At 40.2% G+C, this 19,953-nt stretch overlaps 1 protein-coding gene across 2 annotated transcripts; it reads right to left on the reverse strand.

Annotated features, from left to right (window-relative positions):
- Window positions 1-8,487: 8,487 nt before the first annotated feature.
- LOC120703429 (autophagy-related protein 2-like) lies at window positions 8,488-19,076 on the reverse strand. 2 transcript variants are annotated; one of them, XM_039987512.1, is made up of 14 exons: window positions 18,597-19,076; window positions 16,693-17,711; window positions 15,942-16,090; window positions 15,241-15,488; window positions 12,138-15,128; window positions 11,938-12,050; window positions 11,207-11,399; window positions 11,002-11,115; window positions 10,792-10,899; window positions 10,415-10,547; window positions 10,099-10,301; window positions 9,655-9,848; window positions 8,955-9,143; window positions 8,488-8,861 (listed from the first exon to the last, which is right to left on the reverse strand). In XM_039987512.1, the coding sequence occupies exons 1-13, from the start codon at window positions 18,783-18,785 to the stop codon at window positions 9,083-9,085; spliced, it is 5,715 nt and encodes a 1,904-aa protein (XP_039843446.1). In that variant the 5' UTR covers window positions 18,786-19,076; the 3' UTR covers window positions 8,488-8,861; window positions 8,955-9,082. The 2 variants fall into 2 exon arrangements, with proteins under 2 accessions (XP_039843446.1, XP_039843445.1); XM_039987511.1 differs by having other exon boundaries at window positions 15,241-15,494.
- Window positions 19,077-19,953: the final 877 nt, after the last annotated feature.

Below are 19,953 nucleotides of genomic sequence, written 5' to 3' on the forward strand. Positions count from 1 at the left end.
TACACTTCCTTTATTTATTTTGCTGCCATGCTTAGACCTCTAAAAAGATGGCGAGCCTCTTTTGCGCTCATGTCACATCAACGTATTACAAGGAAACAAACATGCAAACCCCAATCAAATTTGGAGATAAGAGTAATAAATTTAGCTTGAGTGGCCCTTGCCTTTTGGTTCAAAAAATCTTCTTAGCCAAATGTCTTCTTAATTTCTCCACTTTGTTTCGCACTTGTTGCAAGTCCGATCCTTTGCAGGAGAGAGTGTGCATCGTAGTATGTTAGTCCTTTCCGGGATATAGCTTCATTTATGTCTGTATTATGTATATTTAAGTTAAATATTTTTAACGTTGACTATTGATAGGAAAAAACATAAAGACTGACAACGTAGATATGATGTTAACAAATTCATCATGAAATCCAACTACCATAACATTTAACTAATTTTTCTACTTGAACGAATTATTTCAGAGACATTGTTCATCAAAAAGATACTTGACAAAAACTAAATGTAGCTATATTCTAGGACAAAGGGAGTAAGAAATTTGACCAAGAATTAAACATGTCATTATGAACAGAAATCTTTTCTATGTGATTTTCCTACAGCTTGTATGTACAAGGAATTGGATTAGATCTTTATTATTGAGGTTAACATCAGAGAATAGTCCTCCAATGTTTTAATTGGAAACTTCTCGTTACTAGTGCTATTTATTGCCACAGTCCATGCCAATAACAAATATAACTATCGTTTTTTAATATTGAGTTTTTGAAATATATCTATCAAAACTAGATGGAATGAGTAAATTGGTAGGACAATTTAGAACGCACTTAATGGCCCAACTGCTGAAGTCACCTTGAGATTTGCACTGCATCCTAAGCAAAAGATACTTTTTTTTGAAGAGTAAGCAAAATATACTCTACCTAAACCAATCCGTTAGCGTAAGCAGCCACTCTATTTCTCGGATGCTAGCTAGTATAGCTAGCTTGACGGCGCCCCGACAACTACTACAGCAACAAGAGGGGGAATTTTTTCCTTTCCCCATTGGAAATATTTTTTTCAGAGGGAAGGCCTCCCCGTTAGAAATATAAAAAAAAGAAAGGAATCAACTCAAATTAATATATTGCTTGCGCTTGTAACTTCAATTTGCAGACACGTCCATGATCGTCTCTGCATCACCAACGACTCTTGATCCTTCCCCCAACTCAATGGCTCACCTCATCATCTGCTGGCCCTTTTATGCAACGAAATAATCTGCCACTTTTGTCTGGACCTGTGCCTATTATTCTGCCTGATGTGAACAAACTCTCCAGAATTCAGGCGCCCCGGAATACTGACATCCTCTGAACTGTCTACCTGGCTACAAACTCTGAAGCTAAGAGCAAACATGTTGGTGCCTCCAGTTACTCTATCGCACAGTGCCGCAGTTTCAGAAGATCTGGTGGTTTATTACAAGGCAGGCATTATTTGGCTCCCGGCTCCCGCTAGTCTACGCGGCGGCTGCACGGTCAGTTTCAGCGTCGTTGCCGCCCGCCTTTGAGTGCCGCGGAATCCACCGCGACCCGGAGTATCTGACCAGACGCATGGCTCCAAAGATACACTGGTCACTGTACTGGGCTGGGCTGCCGGCACAACAAAAGCAGCAGCAAGAGCTAGCAACCCACACAAAGGGAACACAACACACATGCATTGTTGCTGATGGCTGATGCTGAGACCTCTCTATCCCAGTCCCAGGATCATTATCACCTAACAAAGGCAAGAGATGGACCGGCACCGAGAGCGACCGCGCGCCTCACCTGGTGATCCTGCTGGCCATTTGATCTTGTCCGGTTGGCCATTGGTGCGAGGAAAGGTTTTGCGTTGATTTCATGGTTTTCGGTGTTGAGGCACCAAATGGCGCAGCAGGTAATGATACCTACTGCTGGTGCCCTTGGATTGTACTTTGTTGTGCCGTCGGTTTCAGGTTCAGTCTCAGCGTCGGCTTCGGTTTTTTTTTTTTCTGAGTGCTGCGAGGTCACGGCTTTAAGGCCTATGTGGCTATGTAAGAATGGGTGTAGTGATTGTAAACTTGCTATTGATGCTAAAGCTGAGATCCAGGTTCACTATTTGTACTTGTGCATTTGTTGGGTTCGAATTTAATATCAGAGAGGGACTCCGTATATACATTGATGACCAGCTAGCCCTTGTGAGAAAATACCTTTTCTCCTACTTAATAGAACACGACAGAGCACCTGATTCGAAAAAAAAAAACTAGCAGCACCAATTTCATTTAGCTATTACTCCCTCCTTCCCCGTTTATAAGGCATACACGTATATCAAGATTCAAATCTTCTCATCTTTGACCAATAATTTGACTATTAAATTTTTATTTTTATAATACAAATTTTATATGATTAGATTCATAATCAAATATAGTTTACAGTGATTATAAGTTTATAATCAAAAGTGATGTAATATATGATAAATAAATGGTCAAAGTGTTGTTTAGAAGACCGTGTCATGTTCCACCATGCCTTATAAACGGGGAAGGAGGGAGTAAATACCAGTAGATATTTGTAACAAGAATTTTGTATTTGAACGACACAATTATAAAATTACGGAATAAGAGAAGAGGGAGACTGTTATTAAGGAACAAGATTTTTTTTTTTGCCATGGGCAGTGAAGGCATGAACAGAATTACAGAAGTTGCACACGCTGGACTTTTGTCTGATCGGTCAGCCCAAAAGTGTCCGCGACAACCTACAGAAAGCGGAGCCTTGAGACAAGGACTTGTCCCTGCCACATGCTCCTCTGACCACACATCCACCTATTGCAGGAACTGGGATTTTAGAAAAGAATCGTCGTGCAAACTGTCTATGCCATGCTACTGTCAGCAGTTCCATCTTCCATCAGAACATCTGCTGAGAAGGAACCTCCAAACGCAATGGTTGTTGCCTGCTGGTTTGTAACCTCCAGCAGGTGCGTATAGCCACAGCCACCATACAATTAGTCTGATACGACTCTGATGAGTGATGACGTTTGTCAGTTCAGTTCAGGTCAGGTATACCCAGGGATTTCTTTAATGCGAATCTGGAAGCCACCAGATTCCAATATACTATACTACTGCTGCAGTGAGATCGCTCAGATACAACCTGCGCGAGCTCGCTTATGGTTCCGGAATTCTTTTCTTTGGCTTCGCTTTCGGGATTGCGTGCGAGAAAGGCGACGGGCTGGCTGCTATATCGAGCCACGGATCGGATATGTAATGGCATGGATGCCAGCACCGGGCGTTCGGACAACCATGGAATCGAAGTTTGGAATAGCATACGCAAGCGCCGCCAAAGATTGTCAGTTTGTCACATCCGTCAAGCGGTGGTATTGGTTTCGATTTCCATTCTGACGAGCCTCCTCTGCACTGCAGTGGAGCCGTTTCCTCTCAGTTCAAGGAAAGGGCTACAAACTCTGACCAAAACTTTGCTACAGCCTCACCTGTATGTGCAGAATATTAAGACTCTCTCAGATTCAAAGGCCTGCATGTGACGTTCTGTAACTATTAGGGATGAGGTGCTAACAAGTGTTCTCCCAGTAACCTTCCTCGGTTAAGACCATAAGTACATGATGGCGAATAGAACCTGGAAATTTATTAGGACTCTTCTATTTGTTATTCAATATGGAGGTTGAAGTTTCTTTTTCTCCAAGTAACTATATGGTGCTATAACATGACTACATGAGCAAGTTTAGAAATATCATGTTGGTAGGATTGTTCCCGTGAATAGTTTTTGTTTTACAGAAGAGTGCACCTTTGTTGCAAGGAATGGAGGGTTGTATTTGGTTTATTTTGTCCAATAGGTTAATCTTAAAAAACATTAAACAGCCAATTCTTTTGTTTTACTTGTCATTTTGGAGATACCATGTCTTTTGAGTTTTGACAATTAATTTTTTCTAAACAATAATTATCTAAATTACTATATATATATATATATATATATATATATATATATATGTATAATTCTATCTGATGAATGCTAGTATTTATTTTAACTAGTGGTCAAAGATTTTAAATCTGACAGCGTCTATTTGAGAACATAGAGAATGCACTATATAACAAAAGGAAGTAACAATCTCGTAGGGGTAGGGTTGTTTTAGTACGTGTGTTCATAGAGGTGAGTGTGTGTGCGTTATGAGTACCTGAATTGTACTGTGTAATATCAAAAAAAAAAGAGAAAGTAACAATATGTTCATGGGCTTAGATTTCTTATCTTCCACACAACTTAGTTTGATTTAAATCTCAGAGAAATTAGTGAGCATGGTTCCAACACCATAAAAAAGGATATTTGGGCATCTATGTACCATGGAAACATTATATGTACTGTCTATGGTTTGATGATGATAAGCAACATCAACCTTTTTTGAAAAAGGGAAATTTATTGATTTCAAGTAACGTTATATCAAGAGCAACATCAACCTGGGAAGTAGTTTCTCTAGCTTTCCTCATCCTAGTCTTGCACGCATGCATCTTCTGGGAAGTGCCAAAATTAGTCCTTGTCTTCAATAATAGTACTTCCGCAGTGTGTCATTGGCTTATTGCACTGGGATTCCTTTCGGCTGTGGCCTATATATATTTAGCCCTACCAAATAGAGTTAGCTTTTGTTTACTTTGTGTATAGCAGCTTTAATACGAAGATTCTTTATCAAAAAAAGTCTCAAGAAAATGAAAGTAGAGCCAGGTTTTTGGATTGAGGCACACAATTTAAGCCAAGGGTTTGTTATTTCCCAACCATTATTCTTTGCCCAAAATACAAGAAAATCCGACTAGAAAAAGGGAGAATTGCTTCTCAACAAACCATGGTAGTAGTAGTAGTAAAACAGGTGTAGACACTTTAGTCTGTGAATCCTTAAAAGTATATGTTAGCATCAACTAACATACAGTGAACTGTGGATAATGGAGGCTGCCGAACCACAGACAATCATCATGGTTTGGATGCCATCCAGTTAAAGTAAACTATATTCTGTTTTATTTATATGACGTATGCTTTCACTGGGATCGCACCCCCTATTCTAAATATAGACGTACTACATTATCCTTGTTTTTGAATTTAATGTAAGTAGCATATTATATGCATAATGCCATCCTTGTCTTATTTGCATATATATACCTAGTAGGAATGCAAGGCGATCGGTCAAACCGAAACCTACACACCTCAATCGGTGGTTAGCTTGGTATTTATCAGTTTATCGTATAAAACTTTTATAAGAGTACTAGGCAATTATGTCCGTGTGTTGCTATGGACAAAGTTGGTATAAGTATCGGATACGTATTAGTGTACGTGTGCTAACTTGTAGGGATCTACGTGATCAAGTCGTGGACGGAATGCTTGGTCCGACTCGCATACGTGATGGACTAAGGACCAAATCAATGTTCCAAACAAAAAATTTAGGTGGGAATTTTACTCGCTTTAGAAATATGTATAGATTAAACATGCCAACGGTTTTGTAATATTATGATGGTATATTGGACCATGCATGCAACTCCACCCGACCCACTGCGCAAAGACTCGTCGCGAAACGTATGCAAGTGGGACTCGTGACTTGGTCCAATTCTAATTAAACCATACCAGGACTGCTCGTTCTCAGATAGGTCGAATCGTCCACCACGAAGAGTGTGACAAGAAGCAAGTATCAAAAGTTGATACAGACATGCACCGGGGTCCAACGCAAGAGGCCAAACACGCAGCAGCGATCTGCCGTGCAGCTGTCCTGAAAGCCACTAGCTTATATAACTGTGTGTGGGGGAAAAAAAGTGTGAAGTCTTTGCTCACCAACTCCCATGGTTCTTCCATGGCAATATCTGATTGCTCACGTGGGCCACTTGGAGCTGGAAATTTCTGGGCTCTATTGGATTGATGCTTGGATGGATGCTCTACGTTTGTCAGCACCCATAGATCCATGGAGATTTACATCTCCTGATTACTTTTTCAACCGATCCACGTATATGATGATATTTATTTTGGAGTTGGGTTTGCTATGGTCACATAATGAGCTAGCATAAAACGGCGTCTTTACGTGGTTCATGCGCTGGGAGTCTGGGATTAAATCAACAATGGCATTAGGCGTTTATGGATTTAGTGTTTTTTTTATAAATGTGCATGATAAATAATTTAGGATAGTATAGGATTCCTTCAAATTCTCTCTCTCTCTCTCTCTCTCTCTCTCTCTCTCTCTCCTCTCTCTCTCTCTCTCTCTCTCTCTCTCTCTCTCTCTCTCTGTGTGTGTCAGCTCATGAATATCGTGCATGTTGAAAGATATGCATGTGGTAGACATAGTGAACCTATTCCGATTCTAAGAAACGCACGTGTGCATCCCTATAATAAATCAAGAGAAATATTCTCTATTAGACACCGGAAAAGTTGAGAATTTTTTGTGACACCGAAAATTTTCAACTTCCCTATTTGATACATCCGTCAATTCCATCAGTTAACCTACACGAACAATAACGTGTGGATTCTCCCCTTTCTTTTCTAGGCTAAAGCGACTATCAAATCACCTCCACAATTTATGAAACTTTTTGTAGGGATATAACGAATGGAGATGAATGCATCTTTCATTAAACTATATATATAGTATTTAAAAGTTTAAAGAAAAAATTCATCAAAGTATGTGACTTTTGAAGATTATCTACATTTTTAGGGCACAAAAATACTTTCCAGCAATTATCCAAAAAAATACCTAATATTCCTACAGTGGGATGAAATGATTATAAAATTACTTTAGTGCATCTTGTCTGATTCTAAAAAATGCATAAAAGAGTTCATGGACTAACACGCAATGGCATGCATCAATCGTGTTGAATGTTGTGTGCAAGTTCTAGCAATCCAAATAGCCACATGGGCAAATCTATTAGGGCATGGCTAATAAACCAGCCGGCCGCCGGCTACAAGGGAGGCCTGGATAGTGGCGGGCCCTACGGTCCTAGCCAATGATAGTGCTTGCATGTCCTCCCAGCCCGCTCAAGCGGGCGCCTGGCACACCGCCGGCCTCCTTCTCTCTCATGGTACACGTAGGCATTCAGCCAGCTCCCCGCCAGTTATAATACCTGCTCTTAGAAGACCTCGCAAAGAATTCATTATTTATGGGTAAAGCCGCAAATAACTCCATCCCACCAAATGCAATGTTACTGTAGCGGACAAACAGATGGTCACTATGTACAAAACCATCCTCTGACATCCAAAAATCCAAATTCCTCGAATGTTCCATCAAGTCCAGCTCATTTGGAATGCGAAACTGGGAAAGCAGTTAAAACTTCTTTGTTTGGCTTCTCTCAAAACCAAATCCAGCAGGTAATTTAGCAAAACAACAAAAACGAGTTTTAAAATGGATGCTGGGTCAAAATAGTGAGAAAAATCTCACAACACATCAGAAGCAACAAGAATATATTGACTTGAAATAAGTCCCTCCAAAGCTCCAACCAAATGCACCAATTTCATTTTGCCAAGTGGACAAAGAACTGTCAATATACTACATAATCACCTATATAATAATTTTTAAAATGTTTCATCACTTCAGCTCATTTTTACGCAAAAGTGGAAAGCAATGTAAATTCTTTTTTTTGGCTTCCTATTTATGGAAAAGTTGTACGGCCAACAATTTTACAAAAAAAAATGAATGGCGCACATGTGTCAATTTTTGGCAAAATAGGCGCTTTGGTCCCTCAACTTTGATTCGAGGATCAAGTTCATCCCTTAACTTTTAAATAGACCAATATAGTCCCTCAACTTTCATTTTTTGTTCAAACTCATCCTTACGCTGATATTATACTCCATAATAGCATAAGATTTGTGCAAAAAGTCCTCTTTACCCTTAGGTCCTTCTCCTTTTAAATTCATTTAGGAGCTGCACATCACAAAGTGTTTAACTTGGAACATACAATTTTATTTATGCATGCATCATATCGTATTGCAGACTCATGGAGAGTAAAGTTAAAACAAGTTAAAACTACTTTGCATAGCTACGTACTACCATATAAAATGTTGCTGAAAGACACTAAACTAAGGAGGGGAAAAGAAATGAAGGATAGAAATGGTTTTTGTGCATTTATCTCATCATATTATAATGTGCATAATATCAACATAAGGATGGATTTGACCTCAAAAAAAAAGTTGGAGGACTATATTGGCCAATTTAAAAGTTTAGCAACCAACTTGACCTTCGGAATAAAGTGGAGGGACCAAAATTTCTATTTTGCATCAATTTTTCCCAAAAAAGACAGCGAAGCAAACCATCGATGGTGCTTATACATGTGAGGACCCGTGGCAAGAACGAAAGAGCACTTCCCAGAAATTACTTAGCTTGTGTTTTATGTTGCATCCCACAGGAAAATATAGGCACCAATCTTGTTTGAACTATTATTAAGACAAGTATTTTAATCCAAAAAAAAGTTATTTCAGCTCCAACGGCTGCTTGTAGGTGGTTACAGATTTTTGTTCTTTGGCAACACTTCAGCATTCTATTGTAAGATAAGAGGACGCAACAAAGCAGATCCTTAAGATCTGATATTTACATGCACTTAGTGTAAAACTGATGGTAATATTTACACTTGCAAAAGTGAGAACTTATTGTCAGCGGTTTGGCAACCTACCAGGCACACTCAAAAGTAACAACCGAAGCAAAAGAGATATTTACATGCACTCAACTCACAGGGCAACCATATATGTACAGTAGTGGGGCCAGTCATGCCGGCCCCAGGTCCTTCCCCAGCTACCGAAAAGGGGTGTTACAAAACTTCCACCAGCCTAGGCAATTGAAACGGCGAGAGGTAATTACGACCCTCCTGTGTTTAAATTACAAGGTGTGGAAGGGTTTGACGGCACATCTAATCTGTCCAACGATCTGTACACCTGCGCAGATGGACCAAAACATTCGTAAGAACACACCAGACAATGCCGATTTTCTAAAAGGTAATCAGTCTTATAGTAGCGAATCTATCTTACACTGTACAGTTTGCCTCTCACCACTGGACGAGACTGCAGCACAGGTGCTCCCCAACCAGTTCGTCCAAGATAGAGATGACGTAAGGCGTGCAAAAGAATGAAGGGGCACCTCTTCTTCTGAATGAAGTCTACAATTGCGAAGGTCCATTGTATTTGTACATGGATTCTTTCTTGTGCTCAGGATCAAGACTGCACACATGGAAAAAAAAAAGCAAGTTTAGCTAACAGAAATTAGCAGCAGAAGAAATTATTCCTTTCACCAAGTTAAGGCACAAGCTCAGTCCATCCTTCAAAATCATTTTTCTCGATTATTCAATTTAGACAGACTTTACAGAAATATATGGACTTCTAAGAAACTTCAAAATTACTCCACTTCGTTGATTTAGTAACTAATTGACCCAATTTGTAACTTCAACCCTTTGATACTTTCTGCTGCTGAATTCTTTAACTGACACTAAAAGTAGAATATCAATTACAATGTATTGTTTGACAAAGAAAGATAAATAACCAGTAATAGGAAGAACAAATATTGAGATGGAAGTTTACAAGACATGGACAAGGTAATTTCTCATGTGGTGCTTAAAATATCCACCGGAAGATGCAAACTCTGGTACTCACGTCATAAGTCTATAGATGACTCGCATAGTACAAATAACAATTGTACATAAACTTAAGGAGCTAAGAATGAGCTTAAACTGACCTGTTCCTAAGCCCAACAAGTGCACAATGGACAGCACGCGCAGATGCCGATACTGGAGCTACTGCAGCAGCTGGTGCTCCACAAATTGCAGTAGCCAGGGCTGATCCAGGACCAGCCCGGTTATAAACTTTAATAGGATTGGCGATCAAAGCAGAGGCAGTCCTTCCAAATCCATCAGTTAAACTTTCATAGGCCTGCACAAGTTGTGAATTAATGTTACTAGCACTAAAGCACTACACGACAGGAGCTATAGTTGTTAGGCAGCCTCAGCCTGTTAAACTTCAGAGATTCATGAGAAATTAATCTTAAAGTGAGCTCTAGACCACAAATCATATAGTAGTCCCTAACTTATCCAAAAGGTTAAAACCAAACCCCAAACACTAACAGCAATGTAATCAAACTACTGAAAAATAATATTGTTATGTATCGCAAAGTAATTCACACCTGTTTTATCCCTTGTTGTGCACTTTCAGGCTGGTTAGCTCTTATGTTGTGTTTTGTTCGTTTTGCTTCACATGAGGCTAAAGATGGTGGAACAGCTGTAAGAGCACGCTCTGTCTTCACAAGCATATCATGAGCTCCCGCAGCCAAATGGACACCAAGCCCTACTGCTTCAATGGAAACACTCCTTATAAAAGCAACTGCACCTGTCAAACAAGATGCCAAAGCCGTGTCATCAAGTAGTTCACATTACCATGGCATAATCACACCTCAAACAGAAATGTCAGCTGATATATATCCTACACTATACATGTCTTACCTCTTTGCATTCCCTTGAGCAACTTCCGGTCTTTCTTGTAGCTTTTGATGGGCAAAGATACCAACTTCTTAGTCCCTGAACTGACAGCAACTAGTGATCTTATTGGAGGAAGCCCTTTTAACAATTTGTGAACCTAAACAAGTAACGAATATTTCAATTCAGACTGCAATGGGATTTTACTTATAATTCAAGTGCAGACTTAATATTTTTCCATATTTCCACAGGTATATTTAGGTATGTGTGGCCAATGTAGCAGTGCAAATTTCAACTACATTTCTCTTTAGGCGTTATCTGAATTCAGTTTTCACATGTTTTGCGTTTGTGCTTGCAAGAGCATAGATGTCTGCAAGTACAGGTGCGCATGGGTAGACGAGGACCTGGTTTTTAGAAACGTCCTCCAACCATTCTGCAGCTACTGTATCACATATGCTGTTCCATCCGTAAACACCCATTGCTGAAACATGCTTGAGCTTCAAATCAATTCCCTGTTCATCAAATTTAATGTCAGGGTTATATTTATCCATACATAGATAATCATCTGAAGGTTTCCTTGCTGCTGGAATGTTTTTTCTTCAACAGAAATATACCTTCCACGGAAGAATGTTGAGAAGTTCTGCATAATTTCCTTTGCCTAGTGCAATGGGATCAAACTGCCGAGGTATATAATTAATGTGCAGAACAAGCGGCTTTACATCAAATTTCTGGCATCAAAGAGGGGGAAAATAATTAGATCACAAAAAATTTGAGTCCAGTATTGAACGAAAAAGTAAGTGATGATGAACTTTAAAATACCTGAAAGAAAGGAAGTAATGCCTCATCCACAACTGTATTGCTTCCATAGCTCGTGCTTTTCACATCAACAATCTCTTTTTCGCAATGCAAATGAGGGTCATTGTTACATGAATCATTCTGGAAGAAATTGATTAGGAAGTTAAGTTGCCCTTGATCAAGATGCAGCTGCAGAGGTAAAATCTCGAGATGAAGCCTGCAAAAGTTAGGATAAGGGATGCAAGAGATTGTTATATGAAGGAAGCATAAAAAATGTGAAAGGTTATTTCAGATTGTTGTTATAAATGGCTCCATTAAATAAGAGCTATGGCATATCATTTCAGATGAAGCAAAAAGGAAGTCCCTAAAGATCCCTTCACCCTCCAACCCCTGGGCCCTCCCTCTTACCCTAACGTCTGTATCACTGTATGCTATGGCACCTAGGTGCCAATGCCTTAAACCTCAGCCACCAGTGAGACAGGATTACATCCTCCGACATCTAAACTCTACCATATATGTTTATCCAGTGATGCAAAAAGATATTGGCAAAGTGCATTTTGTCTTTTTCCAGCACTTCTGAAGCCAATACAGTCCTTCAACTACAATATACATAACCAATGAATGTTCTCCTATAGGTATGGATGACATAGACCTTGCCATTCTCTTCATTTATTAGCATCAATCGAGTAGGGCAGAACACTGTACGGATTAAGAGAAACAAGCAAAGGGTCTTTGGCATAAGAGTGGGTCTGTACCTGTAGTCTTCCAAAGGAGCATGTGGTTCGGGCCTTACAGACTCCAGTTCAAACCTGAATATACTGGAGCAAGATTCTCTTGGGTAATCCTTTGAGTCGTAACATCCAAGAACCTTTATTGAATGGATAAGAAGAATTAGAAACCATTAGCCATGGGACTAAACCAAGTTTGTAACATAACTTGCCAACAATAGACATACCAGTTTCCAGGGAGCATGGATACTTTGATCACAAAGACTCAAGTCCTGAGCAGCAACGGATAGCTTAGATATAGAAATATCCCCATCTGGATACATGTCAAGTTGGATACTGAGCCCTGTCAGGGTAAACTCCAAAGAAGAGCTCCTATCTCTGCCCTCTGTGCATGTGAGGCTAGTTGAATCTTTCTGAGGTAACCAGTCACCTCCAGCATACATCCGCCACTTGACATCTATATCATGAATAAGAACCTTTCCTTTAAGATTACAAGATTCATCAGTATCCGGGACACAAAAAGATGCCTTCACTTCTTGTTGAAGTATTTGTTCTCCTTGTTTGCTTTTCTTTTTCGAAACATGGTTCTCAACTATTGTTAAGGGAACATTGTTATACCATCCCCCATCTTCATTCTCCAGGGTTCTAAGAGCATCCCCACCAGATGTACATTGCTCTTCATATGATGACAATTGATGAAGTTCAGGCATATAATACGAGTCAATGATTTGATCTGCACAGGAGTTTTGTCTCTGTGGTATTTGAGTATTCAATTCAAACCCATCATCCGTCTCACAGCAATTGCTCTCGCAAAAATTGTTGGCCATGTAGTCCTCTGTGTAAAAAGCATTATCAATGATATCATCAAGCAGCCCATCTGACTGGTAATCTCCAGAATCTGTCAAAATCTCCAAACTGATCTCAGATTTGTCTGATGCATCAGCAGCTATATTTTGCTTGTTTGCTTGTTGGACACTATTCCACCTAGATTGTAGATGATCTAGAGCATCCCGCATATCTGGACCATATATCTGCTGGAGTTGGGAGCCCAAATGAATCAGACCATAAGTTGTATCATGACAAGTACCAATATCAAATTGGGAATCCAATATTTCAAGTTTCCAAAACGATGAATCGATTCTTAGAGAAGCTTCAATTAATGTGTTTTGGGCAACCTTAGCATATCCTGCTTGACGAAGGTAATCTACACCATAACCACAAGTGATATTTTTTGAGCCAGATGATTCCGAAAGAAGAACCCCAAGATCACGTAACTGGATATCAAAAACAGTAGCTGCAGAGGCTGATGCTGATTTATTATGAAGTTTAAATGATGATGCAGCTAAAAGGCATGAGAAGAACTTGCAGTCTGCTGCTTCAGCATCAAGAGTGAAATATTTGAAGTGAGGTTCATAGCTAACAGCAACATCAGCCAGCTCAAGAAAGAAAGATGATAGATAGAATTCACCAGAATGAGAACTATTTACTGTGCTACTATCATCTGACTTTCCAGTTCCATCTGAACCTGAACTGAACAGCAGGCATATCGCATTGATCCAATCCATACGGCCTCCAGGTGCCACAATTGTACCAGAACGAACACCAACAGAAGTGTAGTTCTCTTTTAGCTTTGGGTTCCTGATGTGGGTCACAGAACAGCCAGCAGTGCCAATAGACAACACATTAGTACCTTCACCGTCACCACGCCTGCAGGCGGAGTCCTTGCAAACCACTATAAGAAAATCTTTGCTTTCTCCTGGGGCTTCATCATCCTTAACACCAACAGAACCCCAAAGCTCCCCTTCACCATGATTCACCCAAAGAAAACTGGCACTGTTGAACCCACCAACATTCGAAAAGGAGAAAAGAGAAAAATTTGAAACTTTCAACTTTAGAGAATTCCAGGATCCTTCTAGTTCTGCCTGTAACAAAGGACTAACTTCCACTGTTTCATCCAATTCAGTGCAAATTTCCAAGGTGCTGCACTCAAAGATGACAGATGTTTGAATGCAAATATCATTGGTTGGAACAGATTTGTCCTTGCAATTTCCAGATGTGCTTGTTTCTTCATTTGATATCCCATCAAGGATATGATCTATCAACTTAGTTAATAGCTCGCAATCCTTTTTACTAAGTTGTACTGAGACACAAGAAAGTTGAACATGAAATAAGAGCTCACTGCTCTTAAGGAGCTCCTGGCGCATGCTAGATCCTGTCTCCTCAAGATCTTGTGTTATAGAAGGGGAAATGCCAGCCCATTTGCTGTTCTGTTTTTTAGTAACCAATTGATCATGCAGCTTTGCCAAACTCCATGCTTTGCTCACCATCTCAGGGCTAATTACAGGATACTTTCTCCTGATAAGTGTGATGCCAGAGTCATTATAACTGGTTCCAGTAACAGAAAAAATCTTCATTGTAGAGAAAGTTTTCCTATTTGAAGAACAGACTCTACCATCCAATACATCATTGGCAGGTTTAACCAAATAAATGTCAAAGTTCCCTGTAGCCAAATGGATTGAGGTACATAGCTTGCCAAGATGAAACTCATTATGAATTTCATTTTGTGGATGAGATGCAGTTTCTGCCATGTTCAGACATGAAGTGTGGTCAATCACCAGGAACTTATCAAGGATGGATGGGTGCCTTAAATCCCACGAAAACTCAGTTGGAAAGCAAAGGATGATTCTTGCAGGTGACAGGGATATATGAATCTTTAGACTTCCACCTGAGGACACATTTGTGCTGGTAGTCAATCTGCTTCCTTTATCATCACCATGCATATGAGCTCTATGCTCTTCGTGTGACAAATCAGACTCAACTTTATTAATAAAACTCAACATCATGTACAGTGTATGGAAGTGCACCCATAAAACCAAAGGAGCCAAACAGATCGACATAGAAGTTGAGCTTACTAATTTGCCATCTTGATCTTTGGTATTGACATCATAATGGAATGTGCACTCGCCAAAAGTTTTCAACAATTCAACTTTAGTCAGTTCACTTGAACTGTTGCTACAAAGTTCATAGGTTTCCACTAAATGATCTCCAGCAGCAAACAGGCACTGAGGGAGGGAAGCTTGAACTCCTTGCCGCAATTTATTATTCAAGAAGTGGTAACCAAGGTATGAATCATCTGAACTATCGTTTCCAGCACGGTAGTATTCATTAAGCTTCATTTGGGCAACTGATGCCTTGAACCTTAAATTTTTTGGATATGTCTGCAGACATCAACAGAAAAGAAAAATATTCAACACCAAGCTTGATGACACTACAATGATGCACAGACTAAGAACAAGTGTTGCTGTACTAGCACAGACAAAAAATGAATACCTGTAGGTCAAGATGAATATTCTGACATTTGGCTTCGAGATGATGCATATTTAAGCTGGAAGCAGTAGCAGGAGATATAACTGATTTCTCAAACTGCTCAGATGAAAGGCAGCTCGAAAACATTTGAGAATTTCTCATATCATCCAATTCACTGATAGGAACACTGGAACTGTTGACATCCATGTCATCACTGAACAAAAGAAGAACAGATACCTCAGTAATGGAGGCTCGTAGGGTCTTCTCGATCACTGGTTCTGTCAGCAAATAAAAGTCAATACAGTATATATATGTGATGTGATAATTTAAGTGGTAAAAAGTAGAACACAACAAGCACTTGGCCCAACAACACAAATAAATGCAATAGTTTCGTTCATGAAATCATCACAGTTTATTTGGTTCTGAACATATACTGATATACATAAATAGAATTTGATGGTAAAAGTTGCATTTGGGGGACTGTCCAATAGACCAATACCCATGAACAGAGTGTCACCTTTTAATGGAAGTAGTGTCGTATATTTACTTAGCATAGTTTTTCTTTTAGAAAAAAAAACTACTTAACATAGATAGCTTCAAGAGTAAAATAAATGGCAGATGAAGGAGCCACCTTATCCATTCATAACCAAAACCAAGAAGAGTGTATGATATGGCATCACCAATACTAAACTGCAAGCCATATGCCGAAGCTAAAAGGATCATACCTTTAGGAACTTGATCAGATCCAGATGCTAAAGTTGATGCAAAACTTATGGCATTGAATACTGAACAAGTCCAGTCCCATATACCACTGTTCCCTAAACTAGACTGAGAGTTCCTCAATTCCTCAAAACATTCAAAGAATTGATCAATGCTGCAAAAAAGTAACAAGGGGTTAGTAATGCAGTTAGAACAACCCAAGTCCCAAGTCCTTTCTTTTAAGAAAAAAATAGCATGACTCCCTCAAGAAGATAAATAAATAAAACTTGGCAACCAGCAAGTATCTCTTATGAGAGAATTACTTGGTGTCAAAGCAAAGGAAATTTATGCTAGAAACAAAGAAGAGAAATAGTGATTTGACCACTATAACTCCAAGCTACATACAATGGATCAGAGAAATATTCAAGCAAGTAATCACAATAGCCTTCTGAAAGTTGCACTGTTTAATGAACACAGGACTTCAAAGGATGCAATGAAGAATGATTCCAGAAAGAAGCTAGCAATAAGTGGGTACTGCGATGGCCACAAATCAGAAGAAATAAAAGCAAAAACTGTTTACATGGAACACATGCAAAGACCAACGGACTACTTTTGAAAAGCCTATAGCTGATCTCGTATATTCACAAAAGATAAAAATAGAAGCAAATTGTAGCATAGCAACAGGAAATTGACAATGATATGGGCAAATAATTTCAAGGTACACTATGAGAGTTGTGATTAGGATTTTCAAGGATGAAATGTAGAGCTGAAACAAACCTTTCATCACAATCTGAATCAGGATCGCCTTGATCCGCACGGGCAGCAGGCTCCATCCAATCTGTTATTACATGTGCCCTTGTAAGGAAAGATTCCTGAATTTTACCTTGCCTGCTTTGAGAAAATGTGCTATGCACCAAGCATTCACTGTTGGCTATCACAGAATCTGAACTTGATTTCAATGTGCTTGACGCGGGTGAACAAAAGGCAGACCTGGAAGAGCTTATAGAGATATCTGCAGCATTATGTGCACAACTCTGTTCGTCTACTTTCTTCCTTTGGAGAGAATCCCATACATTCATGATCCACCGGGTACTGCTGATTTGTAACCGTAATTCCAATGAATCAACAGATACATCTGCGTCAATTTTCTCAAAGTTCAAGCACCCCTTATTCCATGGTATGCTTAAGTTGAGTTTCCCTGAGAATCCACCAATGGGGCCTGCCAAGACTGAAGTAATACTATGACGTGATGAAATGTCAGCTATTCCTCTAAATGGATCATTTTGAAGCAGTGCATCGACATCATCCATCTTCAAAATCTCAATGACCGCCTCATGGAAAGTTAAAAAGTTGTTCAGTTTAAACAGACCAAGTTGGGTTCCAAATTCCAACTCTTTAATTCGCAAAACCAGAGATCGATTATTTTCTGGGAGCATACTATCCAAACTGGTTTGAGGATCAAATACAACATATACATTCTTTAACTTGATATTAAAACTTGTTAGAAACCATTTGACGGCATTGGCGATTCTCTTGACACCTTCATCCACATCTCGAGATACAGAAGTAGAACACTGATTACTATCAGATTCATATCTTTCGGTCATGACTGATGTGTGTGTGTCACTAGGACTACCAGAGACAGAGCATTCAGTATGTACATCAGCAACTTCACTTGCAACAGATGGAGCAAGCACAAGCTCCAAATCTTCCACAACAATCTCACAACTACCAGTGAATCTAACTATCAAGGATTTTATCGATCCTTCTTTCAGCATAATAGGAGATCCTGACAACTGAAATAATACAGAAAATTAACTGATAATTCATTTTAAAACAGGAAACAAACAATTTAACTTCTACAAGTTTCGCAACTTCTTTTTGCAAACACATAAGAGATGATTGGTATGCTAAGTACCACACAAATTATGTTAGAAGAAAACGAGTGAACAACGAGCATTAAAGCTAGAAAGAAAGGCAATTTAACATCATAGATTAGCTGGGCACATGATATTTTCTGTTTGGTTGATTTTTAACACTATCCACACTTCGCATTTCTGTGTGTACACACTTTGCACTGCAATGTATTTCAATTTAGTCTATGATCCAAAAAATTGAACTGCAAACAGCAACAAAGATGCATAACCCCTTCTCCTCCCAAAACTGATGCTCCAGCTGGTCCATAAGGTACAAAATAACTACAAAATTCTACTGAACTATACAGCACAACAACAAAAAAACGGCTTAATCAAAACTGGTATCCAATATTGCCAGTCTCGACAGTCGACACCAATGAACTGCAGCTCTACTTCTTTTCCCCACCAATCCTTTAGCTCCACCACGAAAATAGCAAAAAAAAAACCACGTCAATCCCTCACTACAATTAGCTTCGCAACAGTTTCCATCGCGATCAAAATTCAAAATGAAACATAACTAACACACCCGGCAACCAAATCAACGATACCTCGCCTCACCGCCAAGTTTTCCGCTTTCCCACGCCACAATTCGATCGCCCAGACAACATGCGCGCGCCTATCAGCGATGGAAACATCACAAAATCTAAACCTCCCTCGGCTCCCAATCGAAAGCGGGCAGCGACGCCCCCAACCCAACACACATGGGAGAAGAAGACGCGGGAATCGCGAGAGCAAGCGTGGGGGCGCGGACAAAAAAAAACGTACCTTCCGGTTTATGAACTCGGCGTTTAGGGCTAGGTCGTTGAGCTGCACCCTGCCGCGGCCGAGTTGGATGTCGAACTGGTCGAGGTCGAGGTCGCCGAGGATCAGATCCCCGAGCCGCTTTTTCAGCAGCGACTTGCAGACGCGCTTCAGCAGCGTGTCGAGGCGTAGCCCTTCCAGGAATCCCATCATCTCCACTCCCGCGGCGGCGGCGGCGGCGGCCGGAGAGGAGGGGACTCGCCGGCGGCGGAGGCGAGATAGTTTGCTTGGTTCGATTGAACAAGTCGCCTTTTTCGTATCAGACCTTGCGGAGAGGGGAGGGTTATTGCGTAGTTGCGTCCGGCACCCCGGGAAACCGAGTTTTTACGGGCGCGACAGGAAGGCTGTGCCCCTGCCCGCTGGGGCCAGCCAAGCCGGGCTCCGCTGGGGTTAGAATTAGAACAGGACACTCCCGTTTTGGCTCTGTCAACCAGGCTGCGAGATGCGGTTGCTTGTCGGCTGGAGATAGTTAGACATACTACTTCGGTCAGTGGAACTTGTTGGGAGAATATTTTGTTAAATTTTACTAAATACTACTAGAAATTATAATTTGGGCAAGTACACTTCAGCAGTCTCATAGATTGTCTCATGCAATTCTATGTACTCCATCCGTTCCAAATTATAAGACATACCAAAGATTTTGGAGAGCCAAAGCAATCTCAAATTTGACCAAAATTATAGAGAGAAATATAAAGATTTATGATATCAAATTGATGTACTATGAAAACATAACTAATAAAGAATCTAATGGTACTTAGTTTATATAATATAAATATTATTATTCTATTATATAAATTTGGTCAAACATAAAAAAACTTTAACTCTTTAAGATTGTTGAAATGTCTTATAATTTGGAACGGAGGGAGTAGCATTTTTAGTGTATCTAAAATTAAGAACTATGAGAAAGATTGTTTGTTAAGTCATTTTAAGATGACGTGTCATTGCATGAGACTGACTATTAGACGATTCTAATGTGCTTGCCTTTGTACATTACCACGATCAAAGATTCTATAAGGCGTTGTTCTGGCCTGGGTCACCTTCTTTCCCCTTTGCTACAGTGTAGAGAGGCGATTTAGAGGGCGACTCGTGTCTGCCCCGGTCGACCCGCCAGAGTCGAGAGGGGAGCCCGGCTCCTTGGCGGGAGGGCTTGTGTAGCTGTAGATCTAGGTCTTCTAGCTTGTAGTTCCCACCGTCGATCCTTTGTTCGTCGGTTAGGGTTAGGTTTCTTCTTCGTCTTGTCGGCGACGGTGGCGCTCGGTGGCGGCGTCTTCGACGAGGCTCGAAGGGGGTTTGCGGTGAAGGTGGTGAGGCCTCTTCATCG

Source organism: Panicum virgatum, chromosome 4K (assembly GCF_016808335.1).
Source record: "Panicum virgatum strain AP13 chromosome 4K, P.virgatum_v5, whole genome shotgun sequence".
Taxonomy (NCBI): Eukaryota; Viridiplantae; Streptophyta; class Magnoliopsida; order Poales; family Poaceae; genus Panicum; species Panicum virgatum.

What these genes read in the sequence shown, in the direction of transcription:
- LOC120703429 (XM_039987511.1), bottom strand. Translation starts at nt 18,785, where the DNA reads ATGATGGGATTCCTGGAAGGGCTACGCCTCGACACGCTGCTGAAGCGC. An exon ending in ATATTCATCTTGACCTACAG is followed by an intron (nt 15,129 to 15,240) that starts GTATTCATTTTT and finishes TGATGTCTGCAG; the next exon opens with ACATATCCAAAAAATTTAAG. An exon ending in AGGACGTTTCTAAAAACCAG is followed by an intron (nt 10,548 to 10,791) that starts GTCCTCGTCTAC and finishes TTACTTGTTTAG; the next exon opens with GTTCACAAATTGTTAAAAGG.